Source organism: Epinephelus fuscoguttatus, linkage group LG19 (assembly GCF_011397635.1).
Source record: "Epinephelus fuscoguttatus linkage group LG19, E.fuscoguttatus.final_Chr_v1".
Taxonomy (NCBI): Eukaryota; Metazoa; Chordata; class Actinopteri; order Perciformes; family Serranidae; genus Epinephelus; species Epinephelus fuscoguttatus.
Genome location: NC_064770.1, coordinates 16,977,670 through 16,991,956, shown reverse-complemented (window position 1 = coordinate 16,991,956; position 14,287 = coordinate 16,977,670). Strand labels below are relative to the sequence as shown.

General features: G+C 40.1%; 1 protein-coding gene across 1 annotated transcript; it reads left to right on the top strand.

Annotated features, from left to right (window-relative positions):
• Nucleotides 1–507: 507 nt before the first annotated feature.
• Nucleotides 508–12,600, top strand: arf2a (ADP-ribosylation factor 2a). Its single transcript, XM_049560829.1, has 5 exons — nucleotides 508–619; nucleotides 6,654–6,802; nucleotides 6,899–7,009; nucleotides 7,138–7,262; nucleotides 10,462–12,600. Exons 2-5 carry the CDS (start codon nucleotides 6,664–6,666, stop codon nucleotides 10,621–10,623), a joined length of 537 nt encoding a protein of 178 aa, XP_049416786.1. The 5' UTR covers nucleotides 508–619; nucleotides 6,654–6,663; the 3' UTR covers nucleotides 10,624–12,600.
• The last annotated feature ends 1,687 nt before the right edge of the window (nucleotides 12,601–14,287 follow it).

Sequence of the window (14,287 nt, the reverse complement as noted above, 5' to 3'; positions counted from 1 at the left end):
ATGTTATAGATGACACTTAGAGCACTCAGGGGAATGTTCTGAGTATATGGGTACATTTTCTGTTTCAGAAGTGAGAACACTACAATAGAATAAAGCTCATCTGGGTATAGAAAAGAAAACAAACACAAAATCAATCCACAAAATCAGATGCTATTCATTGTCGATGAAGCAGCTCCAGACTATGACATCACAAGTTTGAGACTTACTTCTCTGGTTTTGGGCTTTGAGAGAGAGTGGCTCATGTTCACAAATATTGATTAGACCTTCCTCAGCCATGGAAGTAATATATTGGAAAACTTAATTTAGGTGCTGTTTATTACCCTTTGAGATTTTTGTGTTGCCTGTTGCTTGTATACATGGTATACACCTTCCTCTTGAGAACTTGATTTACGTTATTATTCAAAGGTGATCAGTGTTATTTACTTTATTTTCAGCATTCAGAAAAAAAATTTTGATTGTAGGGGGTTATTCGCACTTTTCCTCAACTATCTCCAACTCATACCAGCTGGTGGCGCTACTGTGGCATTTCGACTCTTGCAACCGCCAAAAAACATAGAGACGAAGAAGAAACAGCGCAGACGACAGGACCAGGAAGAAGACTTGAGAAGCTTCAGTAAAGGTATAAGTCTAATTTTCTACACTTTTAAAATGAGTGTGCCATAAATATAAAGTTTCATTTAAATAAATATGGAGAGCAATAACCTGTTAACGTTTTCAGTTTGCTGTGCGTCGTGTGAGCTTGAAGACACTTCGGTTATCGCTCGTGTAAAAGTTCGTCCGTTTCCTCAGGAAGTTTTCAAGTACTTCATCTCTGAACGTAAACTCTTTCTCAGTCAGTGTCGGCTTTGTACGTGACAGAATTTCCCTTTATACACTGTTTTCGTTCATTTATACCTCCCAAAACACAGCCAGGCTAGCTAGCTAACATTAACGAGCCTTTCCAGTCGGGTTGTCGTCTGCGTTTATAGTGAACTCAGTCATAATCCGAGACTTTAAAGGCAGATACTTAACTCAGCTGCAATCTAACAATCATTACTGTGTAGTATCAGTTAAACTTGATTCACAACACTTAGCCTTAAGGGTCACCAAACTTGTAATTTAAAACAACGCAATGTTTAACAGGTTCAAGTAAGTATTTTTGACTTATGGACGGAGGAATCAGCTGACGAAATGTATGACAGTGCGTTACACATGACGCTTTTTCATTTTGTGTGGCTACGTACAGACCATCATCCCACTTATAGCCAGCTAATTACAAGTACTAAACAAAACCTGTGATGACACTTCAAGTGTCCTATTGCGTAAACATGAACCTGTCATTCCTGTTTACTCAACGGAGCTGCTATTTACAGCATTTCCACATATGTATGAGAAGCTTGGAGCCGGTCTAACCCTAAATTAATGAAAAAGGTATGTGCTGGTATGTTGTGATTGTACCTGCAGTACAGGAGGCAACTCAAAGCATTGCGAGTAACGATTATTTCCATTATCTGTGTGGCTTTTTATACATAGATTATCAATAGAATATGAGATAATGTAGAAGTTCAAGGTTAAGTTACTTAAATTAAAAAATAAATTACAAAATGAACATGCAAAAAACATCAGGCATATAATAACAGTACATGTAAAAATAAATAAAAATAATGACATACATAAGTATAAATGGAGAGTATAATTGACAGTATTTAAAGTAACAGACAGCCAGAATCACAAAAAAAAGATGAACGGGAACAAACATAGAGGAAAAAGGTACATTCAGACAGGAGATTTGAGGGGAAAAGTGCATACATAATTTAAAGCTGACACTTACTTTGTTTTGATAATAAGTGATTTGAGAAGAGAGGATCCTTCAATTCTAGGAGAAAAGATAGGAAGTTACTCAGAGAATTTCTGTTTGTGAATAAAAAAATAATAGCATTTAGATCAACAAAATTAATTGGACATGTCAGAGCGCTATTATCTGTATTATCATAATAAAATAAATAAAATCCCTAAGGTTAAAGGAGTAAACTGAATTAGAGGTTTCAAAAAAGTGAGACTCCAGATCTGTCCAAATTCTTATGGATATTTCACATTCCAAAAAAAAAAAAAAAAGGGTGAGAAATAGTTTCTGTATTAGTTTTCAAAAGAAGCAGGAAGTATTAGTGTCTGTAAACGTGGCAATGAGAAGATTTTTTAAAATGTCATCAAAGATTTCCGATATAAAACAGAGAAAAGCAGCAAACCCACACATTCAAGAGGCTGAACTGAGCTTATGTTTGACATTTTTGCTGGGTTAATAAAATTGTTAATCGATCATCAGTTGGCAGTTCCTTTATTTAATAATTTAATCAATAGACTCCTTGCGTCAGCACTACTTGTACTGCTGGCAGTGGGAGGCTTAACTTGAGGCCCAGGAGGACAGGCTGTCTGTTGACAACCAGAGACAGCGTGCCTCAGCTTGTTCTCCTCAGCTGTGTGCTGCTGATGAGCTCAATGGAGATAAGTAATAGAGAGCACATTCCTCCAGTTCAGAAACAGCAACTCGAGTATAAGCAGGTGGTAGACAGAGGGAAAACACAACAGAAACATGATTTACTGCACCTTGTCATTGAGCAACTTCTGAAAGGGAATTGGTTGTTTATTTCCTGCTTTGTCTTCCTGTCATGGAGCACAACTAGTCTTTACAGAGTTTCCTGAATGTTTGGGGACAGAGTGTCAGAAACTAGGCGATTTATATTGTGATAGTCATTTAGAGCTGTAGTCAAATAATAAGTTAGTGGATCAACAGGAAAAGTAATCTGAATTAATCTGCAGATGTTCTGATAATTTATTAAAGGGCCAGTGTGTAATATTTGGCATGGTTTATTGTCAATCTGAATCTGAATATTCTACCCATTAATATGTTTATAAGTGTAGAATCGCTATAAAATAAAATTCGTTTGGTTTTCGTAGCCTTATAATTATGCTTTTATATATATATACAGTACAGGCCAAAAGTTTGGACACACCTTCTCATTCAATGCGTTTTCTTTATTTTCATGACTATTTACATTGTAGATTCTCACTGAAGGCATCAAAACTATGAATGAACACATGTGGAGTTATGTACTTAACAAAAAAAGGTGAAATAACTGAAAACATGTTTTATATTCTAGTTTCTTCAAAATAGCCACCCTTTGCTCTGATTACTGCTTTGCACACTCTTGGCATTCTCTCGCTTCAAGAGGTAGTCACCTGAAATGGTTTTCCAACAGTCTTGAAGGAGTTCCCAGAGGTGTTTAGCACTTGTTGGCCCCTTTGCCTTCACTCTGCGGTCCAGCTCACCCCAAACCATCTCGATTGGGTTCAGGTCCGGTGACTGTGGAGGCCAGGTCATCTGCCGCAGCACTCCATCACTCTCCTTCTTGGTCAAATAGCCCTTACACAGCCTGGAGGTGTGTTTGGGGTCATTGTCCTGTTGAAAAATAAATGATTGTCCAACTAAACGCAAACCGGATGGGATGGCATGTCGCTGCAGGATGCTGTGGTAGCCATGCTGGTTCAGTGTGCCTTCAATTTTGAATAAATCCCCAACAGTGTCACCAGCAAAACACCCCCACACCATCACACCTCCTCCTCCATGCTTCACAGTGGGAACCAGGCATGTGGAATCCATCCGCTTCACCTTTTCTGCATCTCACAAAGACACGGCGGTTGGAACCAAAGATCTCAAATTTGGACTCATCAGACCAAAGCACAGATTTCCACTGGTCTAATGTCCATTCCTTGTGTTTCTTGGCCCAAACAAATCTCTTCTGCTTGTTGCCTCTCCTTAGCAGTGGTTTCCTAGCAGCTATTTGACCATGAAGGCCTGATTCGCGCAGTCTCCTCTTAACAGTTGTTCTAGAGATGGGTCTGCTGCTAGAACTCTGTGTGGCATTCATCTGGTCTCTGATCTGAGCTGCTGTTAACTTGCGATTTCTGAGGCTGGTGACTCGGATGAACTTATCCTCAGAAGCAGAGGTGACTCTTGGTCTTCCTTTCCTGGGTCGGTCCTCATGTGTGCCAGTTTAGTTGTAGCGCTTGATGGTTTTGCGACTCCACTTGGGGACACATTTAAAGTTTTTGCAATTTTCCGGACTGACCTTCATTTCTTAAAGTAATGATGGCCACTCGTTTTCTTTAGTTAGCTGATTGGTTCTTGCCATAATATGAATTTTAACAGTTGTCCAATAGGGCTGTCGGCTGTGTATTAACTCGACTTCTGCACAACACAACTGATGGTCCCAACCCCATTGATAAAGCAAGAAATTCCACTAATTAACTCCTGATAAGGCACACCTGTGAAGTGGAAACCATTTCAGGTGACTACCTCTTGAAGCTCATGGAGAGAATGCCAAGAGTGTGCAAAGCAGTAATCAGAGCAAAGGGTGGCTATTTTGAAGAAACTAGAATATAAAACATGTTTTCAGTTATTTCACCTTTTTTTGTTAAGTACATAACTCCACATGTGTTCATTCATAGTTTTGATGCCTTCAGTGAGAATCTACAATGTGAATAGTCATGAAAATAAAGAAAACGCATTGAATGAGAAGGTGTGTCCAAACTTTTGGCCTGTACTGTATATATATATATACATATATAGCAAGGGCCTTGCTTTAGAGAGGTCGCCATCTTGCGCCGCCATGTATGTACGGCAGACCGAGCGGACAATCCAGCCAGCCAGAGAATGCGTTTAGCGTGTATAAATGAACCAACGAAGACAGCGGAAGGAAGGAAGAAGGAGGAGGAAACAGTAGAGAGTGTTAGTAGTTCGTTGATAGAGAGTAGTGAAAAGTTTTTTTAGTTATAAAGTTTGCGAATGGACCACACTTACCACGCAACAGGAGAGAATGAACCTGAACCGTCATCTGCGAGGAAAAGAAGACGCAACTTCACTCCTTGTGATGCACTCTCTGCGGTGCTTTTCGTCCTGATGATATATCTCCCCAACGATGGTAGCAGTAGCACCGAATCCAAATTCTGTGCATTCAGCCTCTCTTCTCGCCCGCTCAGCATCAAACACATGGAGTTCCTCATCTGTATGCTCCGGCTCAAACAGGTATGGCTCTGGGTCTGTGTCTGCTACAAGAAACTCTTCAAAATCGCGTTCAAAGTCGTCCATTGCAACTACTATAGTCCGGAGATATCGCTAGGCTAAATAAACAGCTGAGCTCTGTTTACCGGCTACGCTGTCAGTCAGTGTGTGGGCTGGAGGTTGGTGGAGCAGAGAGGGGAGGGGGGTCCCCATTCGTTATGGTAAACGAGTATGTGTGTAAAGTTATGAAGTGTGTCTGTTACGCTAGAAGAGTCAGAGTTTGGGACGGAGTCTTTTACCCCCTGGAGTGTTACCGGAGTTTCTGGAGTGCTCAAATAAACGGGCCTTTTTCCCGAACGCTCCTCTGGTCTCCTGCTCGTGAGTGATTCATTACGATATCGTAACATGGCTTAGATTTCTAAATAAACATTCACCTTGTCGCTAGATAGACCTACTCCTGAAAAACTCATGCGCAAGGCTTTTTGTCCCTACGAGGCCACTGTCATTTACCCGACGGGAGGGGTGAGCGAGTGAGCCCTGCAATCTAGAATTTGACCACTGATGTCACTGTTTTCAACCCATTTTACACACTGGCCCTTTAATGGTTTACATTTGTGCAAAAATACCAAACATCTGATATTACTAGGTTCTTAAATGTGAAAGTATGTTGCTTTTCTTTGCCTTACATTCAGTGGATACTCTTGACAGTTGGCCAAAGTGAGATATTTGATTCATGACCTTGGGCTTCAGGAAATTAGCACTGGCATTTTTCAGTTGTTTATGGGTTGATTATTGGATTGATCAAGAACATGACTGGCTGACAATGAATGGACTGAGTGTTTTTGTTGTTTCTACAATTCCAACAGAGTGATCTGTCTTCTCTAATGAATCACATCATGTCAATTTCAGGGGTCACATTCCCAGATAAACGTATATTCATATCAATCACTCCTTGTAAACTCAGTATTTTTGAATCAGGACCTTCAGTAAATGGGTCAAGTCGAGTAGATTGAGAACATTTTTTGATGTACAACAGCTCAGGGTAGGGGGTGTGGGTGGAAGACGGTAAGCGAGATATCTGTATCTGTGTATTTGTAGTGTATGTTTGTTAGGTTTAGGCTATGTAATGCAGTTTTGTCTGTATGTCTGTTTTGAATTTGTGTCGAGAGGGCCCCTTGAAAATGAGATGCTACATCTCAATGGGGCTCCCCTTTCAATAAATTCAAATAAGGTGTGTCAGAGTCAGTATCTGCAGCAGTTATTTTAATGTGACAGATATATTCAATCACATTTTAGGTAAATAGAAGTATCGGCTTTGACTTGGTGTCGGCCAATACACAATATATAAGGACTCAAATCGGGAAAGGGAAATAAAAAACCTGATCAGGACATCCCTACTTAATGGCAATAGGAGTCGTCGTTTAGTGTCGTCTATGGCAACATTGTCAGCTGTCTGTAATAGACTAAATCTTAAAGCCACAGGAAAGCCAACAACAACATCAGCCTCTAAAGGTGGAACATTAATACCCGATTAAATATCTCTCTGTCATGGTTTACAGTGTGGTATTGATGTTTTTAGAGACCAGACGACTTGACATTGTTTGTCTTTCTGCAGTTGAGCCAAGATGGGGGCTTTGGCTAGCCTGTTTAAGTTCGGCAAGAAAGAAATGAGGATCCTGATGGTAGGACTGGATGCTGCTGGAAAGACCACCATCCTGTACAAGCTCAAACTGGGAGAAATTGTTACCACGATCCCGACCATTGGTGAGTCCTCTCCTGCAGCTTTACAAGTTGTCACACTGCATGCTCTTCTTACCAATGCCAAGATATCAAACATTTGTTTTTTTCCTTTATATGCAGGCTTTAATGTTGAGACGGTTGAATACAAGAACATCAGTTTCACAGTGTGGGATGTCGGTGGTCAGGACAAAATCAGGCCACTCTGGAAGCACTACTTCCAAAACACACAAGGTGAGAGACTTAATGATGTTGCCAGATCTCTTAAAATCAGTCGTTGAAGCCCACTGTTGAATCCTCCATAACACATGGAATCCTTTGTCCATTCCTTCATATAAAGCTCACCCCTTTTCCATTTTTAGGTCTTATCTTCGTGGTGGATAGTAATGACAGGGAGCGAGCTAACGAGGCCAAGGAGGAGCTGATGAGAATGCTGGCCGAAGATGAGCTGACGGATGCTGTGCTGCTTGTGTTTGCCAACAAACAGGTGAATTTCTGTCTCTGCTATTAAATAAATAAATAAAAGAGTATGATTAGCGGAAGAAGCTGCCATCTATAAATTGGCCATTGATTTATTAACATGACATTGGTAAGATCAAAAGAAGAACTAAGATGGCAGACACAGTGGTAAAATGAAGGTAAAAGAAGTGGGGATTTTTAATGGATTGGTGTTGTTTGTTCACCTCAGCCTGCTGGCATTGTAGCGCTACTCTCCCAGACAGCCTACTGTTGCACAACTGCATAACCAGGAGTGTCTTTCCAATAACTCCAACAGCGTGGTAGATCTTCTTTTTTGAGCTGTGTCTGCAGTTTCAGAAGTTGTGCTCTCCAAGTTAACTCCTGAAAAATAAGCTCTTCTCGATGTAGTAGGCTACAGGGTGTCAGATACATATTTGATCAACATTTAGTTAAATATGAGTGTCTGATTGATCTCAGTATCAGCAGATACACAATGTTAAAGGACCAAAAAAATGGTATAGCAGTAATCCTGAATTACATATCACTTCTAAACCTCTTCTTCTCTGTCCGTCCCTACCACAGACCCATTTATCTCTTCTTTTTTTAGGGGGGACGGGGGATTTTTAGGGGAAGATAGCAAGTCAACAGTATTTGGCACAAAGAAGTGGTATACATGACCTGAAAGCTGGGTACCTGCAGATTATTCATTCATTCATTCATCTTCTAACCGCTTCATCCTCTTGAGGGTCGCGGGGGGGCTGGAGCCTATCCCAGCTGACATCGGGCAAGAGGCAGGGTACACCCTGGACAGGTCGCCAGTCTATCGCAGGGCTGACACATAGAGACAAACAACCATTCATGCTCACATTCACACCTACGGACAATTTAGGGTTATCAATTAACCTAGTCCCCAATCTGCATGTCTTTGGACTGTGGGAGGAAGCCGGAGTGCCCAGAGAGAACCCACGCTGACACGGGGAGAACATGCAAACTCCGCACAGAAGGGCTCCCACGCCCGGGATCAAACTGGCAACCCTCTTGCTGTGAGGCGAAAGTGCTAACCACCACACCACCGTGCCGCCTTACCTGCAGATTAATAACTAATAAATTGTTGCAGTGATTTTTTTTTTTTTTTTTTTTGATACAACATTTAGGCATTTTTTGCTACCTGAGAATTGACCTATGGCCAAGTCCCGCCCTCAAACGCGATGAGCCAATCACAGTGGGTATAGCCATTCCCATACACTCGGACATTCTCTGCCTGGACATTCATTGAAATGCATTACAGAAAGTCAATTTTGTTTGGTTTTATGAGCTTTTTCAGAGATTTGAAATTCAAAAATGGTCAAACGGTGTGCATGGGGTACATGCAACCCCAACATAAGGTATCCTGAGAGGCTGGGCAACGAGGTGTATTTTTTACACTTTAAACCACATCTCAACCGATAAAAGTGTCTCCTTTGGATAAAGTTGTGCTGTAGACCACAACATCAACTCAGTGTGAATAAGATTAACAATGATGTCTACATCTGTTCTAAGGTAAGTCAACATTGTGTTTGAGGCAACATATTGTCACTTTGCTGGAAAGAAATATAAAGTTATCTTTAACATCTCTAGCTAACGTTAGCTAAAGTTAGCCTAACGTTAGCTCCTAGCTGCATTGTTCATCATTTCACCTTGTTTGCTGGGAGTTCATTAGCCTATTTTGTTCTAGTTTTGTACTTTGGTGATCGTACATCATTGTTAGCTGTTGTCCAAAGGGCTCTAGTTAAGCTAACGTTAACTTCTAGAGCTTAGCTTCATTAATAACAGAGATAAAGGTTGGCAGACGTTATGCTGAATGATTCAGTGTAAATACTGTAGCACCAAACTAACGGAGAGACACTCTTGGTAAAGATGGTAAAAAGGCCGTTATCCTTTTCTCATATTCTGAGCCAAAAACCTTAACTTCAGTGGCACTTTATCTTATTGTCTTTGATGGCGACAGCAACGAGATGCGGTTCACAAGCGTACACTGTGACCTGTAAATTTTGGCTTGTATTTTTAGCTTTTCATCGACCTTCTCAACAATAAAATGATGAATATGTCCCTCCAATGCGTAGTTTAGGCCCTTTTGGTTATTTTTAATGACATCTGATCATTATGTCCCCAAATATCATCAATTGCCTCCTGCGAAATGCCATGTAATGTGACACCTGCCATAGCGCCGGTCACTGAATGTTGATAGTTTGTCCGAGTGAGTGGAGGGGGGCGTGGCTTAGCCATAGTCAATTGATAAAAATGGTCAAAAACTTCTCCAAAATACAACATGAAGACATCAAGACCTTGAGGAACACCACAGAAAATTTCAAGCTGTGATTTGGTATCAAAAACTTTTGACATTTTGAGGTTTCTGTAAGAAGTGCATTTTCCAGCAATTGGATGGCAAGCACTTCTATTCTGGAAACTGCTGAGAAGCTCCCATATTGTCAGCACACTTAGGAAAGCCATACACATCCATCCTGTGAATGCCAGAGGTCTCTAGTTTGTAGTTGTAAAGTTTCATGAGGCTGTGATTATCCTCAAGGTCACTAAACATCATTTTATACAGTAATGTCTATTTAAAAAAAAAAAAAAAAAAAAAAAAGATCTCACTACGATGAAATGGCTACTAAGGTGGCCAACATCATTACATATAAATACAGTTAGGCTCTTTGAATGTATCAGCTTTCCAGTCATACCCAAATTTATGCAATTCAAAGACTGTCTATGGACCCTATTATGCAGAAATATTCAAGTACAATAGATGAAAATAACATGCTTTTACTGAATACAAATGAACAGCATGGTTTTTTTGCCCCAAACTGCATAAAGTGGGTTTGTCTGTATAGGGGAGACTATAGGTACCCATAGAACCTGTTTTCCTTCTGATATGTTGAGGTGAAAGGGTCAAGGGTACTGAAAATTGCTGTGCCCATCTTTCTTTTGCCCAAAATTAGCCTAAATTGGAGCATTATTTAACTGTAAGTAGAGATGCTCATACACCAGTGCTGATTATAGGCTATAGGCAATTTTAAAACAGCACTGACACAGATCCGGTGTATTGGATCAGTCTGCTAATAATATGAATTACGCAATTGGTGATTGCAAGTGGTCTGAAAAAAGTGATTAGCACAAACTTTAACTGGAAATGTGGGTTGCCTTTTTTTTTCGTCATTCATTAAGTGTTGTGTTTTCTGCTCTTTCAGGACCTGCCCAATGCCATGAATGCAGCTGAGGTCACAGACAAGCTGGGCCTACACAGCCTGCGCCATCGTAACTGGTACATCCAGTCCACGTGTGCCACTAGTGGAGATGGCCTCTACGAGGGTCTTGATTGGCTTTCAAGCCAGCTAAAGAAAGGAAAATGATCAGTCAGTCCCCCTCCTGTCTTTCATCTATGTCTGCGGTGTGATGGGATCCTGTACTGGTCCTGTTCTCATTCTCTCCTTTCCTCTCTTTCCTCTAAAGCGTTGGACCTTTGGTCAGTGCTCCCCTGCATATTTGTTGTGTAGGGGTGTATGTTTCTGGATGGGTGAATGTGAGTGGAAGCTGCCATGATGTGCCCAGAACACAGTTAACTCTGTCATTCCTCTCAATATCAGCACATCCCAAATCACTGGTCGTCACAAGGCAAAGAAGCACAGAGGATATTTTGTCCTGTGTAATTCACTTTTTACTTCTGCTTGTGACATTAAGGCCTATTTGATGACCGTTATTTCACCCTGACAGTATACCGCAGTGTAACCTGTGTTATGTCTGATGCAATAAAATATAGTATCAGTTCACATTCTTTTAAAAATAATGAGTTTTGGTGGATCAAAGTTTCTGAAGCTGCAGTGAACACTGGATACGTATTGATTCTCTCTTATAGTTTAATATTTCAGATTTTTTTTTGTTTGAATCTGTCAGTCTGTACACTGCAAGTCTTGTTAATGGTCAGAATGTAATCGGCATCTGTGCCTGAAGATAAGTGTCCTTATTGGTTGAATCATTTCTTCAGTTTTTAAATTCAATTGAGTCCCTCCTCTAGAAGTTATCCCTCTTATGGCAATAACCTGACCTTGTTTTTTTACATGACTGGGTCTGGAACAAGCAATAAATGTCACAGCAAATGTTTACATATATGGAGGTGTGTTGAGTGTAGCTACTGGTGGATGTGTGTATCCTCATGGTGCTGTGTGGGTTTCAGCTACATCCAGTTACTGTAACAGAGAGGCCTTTTGTTGGTGTGGGAGTTTCTCCCACACTGGATTTTTAATTTACTGGTAGTCTTATTTTCTTTTGTATGTCATTCTTTGGGTCAGTTTTCTATTTTATTTTTTTGTTTTTAATGTAACTGTTGATGCACGCACGACCTGGTTTACTTTAGCATGAGCTGACGTGCCAGGTGTGCAGTCTTTTGAGTAAAATGCTCTCGGGACCAATTGGTTTGATTCAAAAAGGGCTCACTGTGTTTGGCTCAATTTTTGATCTGCCTGCACAGGGTGAAGTCGCCCCCTCCTGTGTCTTTTATAGGGGACTCACATTGCGCTGTGATTGACGGTACGGTTGAATTGGGTGTTCGCCCTGGCCCACTTCATGAATCAGCACTGTAAATGCTTCCTCAATGCTTCAGGCTTTATGGTGTTTTCCCAGCATGTAGCAAGGGTGCTTCCCCTGGAGTTATTTACATTTTGTCCCTCTGATGCCATTTGCACAACCTCTTTACCTTGCACAACACTGGCCTATGTAAAGACAGCGGTTCATTCATCAGCGTTTTCAATGTACCCACAGACAATAGCCCCTCCCATTGCTCTATGCCAGCAGATCATATGAATGTTGCACCAGTTAACCCAGTAGCAGAATAGTTTCCACACACATCCACTGATGCCAAAGGCTCCTGTTATTACTAAGAAACCAATCTTGAACTGTGCACACCCTTCACTGACAGAAGATGACTTTAAGGTCATAATATCACACTGACTTCTAAAGGAAAATTAATTTTCCCTTTGTTTTTCTACAACTGAACATTTAGATGTTTTTTTTCTGGGAAGTTTGGGTAACTGTATTTATGTGGGTTTTCTTTGTCCTTACATTGAGGTATTTTTTAAGTATCAGAGTTCATAGCATAAGTGGTCTGGTATACAGCAAGAAATACAAATGTATATAATGTTTTGTAAGAAAATGTATTTGAACTTGACATCGTCCACCTACCCTTGTTCAGATGGGAAGCTTTAATTTTCATGATGGTTTCAGTACAAATGACAAGGCATGTGCATATGTATGTCTTCATTACCTTCTTACGCTTTTTATACTCATTTTGTAACATCTGATAAATGCACTATAATAAAGAGATCTTAATGGTACATCTGCTCTACTGGCCTTTTCATCGGAAACACTTCAAAATAAATTTCAAGGTATTCATATAAGAAATAAATGCCTCAGATAATCCTTTTAAATTCCTCTATTGTTAGCGTAAGTTAAGTTCGTATAAAAAAATGTGACAGTGATGGTTAGAAATTGAAGTGGGAGTCGATGCATTAGGATTTAAGGAGAAGAGTGTGCAGACATACCATAGCTTGGATCATCACAGCAGCTCTGAAAACATGTCAGCGTGTTTCATTTTTGAGTGTGGATTAAATCAGCCACGTTCTGGCAGAAGTAATCCACTTTTTATGCTTTAGACATTATCAAAGACATGACAGGTGTCAGCAATGTGAGCTGCCTTTCAGATCTTGTTTTCCTGCTTAGTAAAACACACAGACTTGAGACTGTCACACCATCCTCAATGTTTTACCCATCAATCAACAGGATCAGAACCCAGATCTGTCTTCTGAGGTTATTTTTACAGGCCATATGATGTTTGTTTGGTAAAAATTGTTTCTTGTTTTTGTTTTGTTCCGATATTTTTCCCTGACAGTCGACATAAATGCAAAAATCAATACATGAATAAATCCACAGGTACATTGCAAGTGTACTTAAAAAAGGTTTTTTGAGGTGAGAAGAAAACGTGGTAAAGCTTTAAAATTAATTCTTTACCGTCTTGTTCTCTTGATCTTAATGACGTTTTCCTCATAGAATGTCATCAGTAAAAATCACAACAACCTCTGATGAACTAATTGTGATGATCACTAGAAGTAAAGCTCCAACATAAGTTTTTCTGCTTTGACAGTGATTACACAATGGGATGATGGCTTGAAAAAGAAGAGAGATTTTATGTTTCCAACCACCTTCTTTCCAGGAGACTTGTGGTGCAGAGATGTCACACTGCCAACACGTGAGGTTATGTGAATACCTGTCTTTAGACTGGTTCCCTATAAGCCAGTCCTTCACTTAGCAGTTCTGTCTGCCAGTGGGTACGATCTCCCAGGAAAATGTAGGCCTGATTTATGGCACAAAGGAAGTGTGTCAGCCATTGTGTGAACAAAACAGAAAGAGGATTGTGCCTTCAGTAGCTATGGTAGCCATCAGTTACCAAAGAGCATCCACCTTTTTTTTTTGTAGTTACTATCCCCAGTAGCAGAAATGGCTGACAGTGGAACAACCGAAGTAACTGTGGGAACTGTGGTAGTTGCTAGGCTCTGAAGAAAATGGAAAGTTGTCCATTTTGTCTTCACAACAACGATGCCCAAAAATCATGATTGAAATCATGCATAACTGGAATATGATTTCTTAATTATTTATTTTCTTATCTTTATCTTGAAAGCATTCACAGGAAGTGGTCGAATACAATGAAATGTCTGCAGCTGGCATGAAAAGTAGTGGTAAAAACATTCAGAATTAAACAGTCAATAAGAGACAGCAATGTTCCTGATATTCTGTCCCCCAGTAAGTTAGTAAAAGGAGTTAAAATTCAGACAGCATTATCAAAAGTAGTATTTATTCCAGCATGGAGTGTTTAACACAGTGCAATGGCTTATATTGTTTGATATCAGTGTGTAATTAATACAGACACTATTGACCTTACTACTATATGAATATCCTTATTGATACCTCAAAAGATTGATAATAGTTATCCGTTTTGTTTACACTGAGGAATGTGCAGGTGTAGAC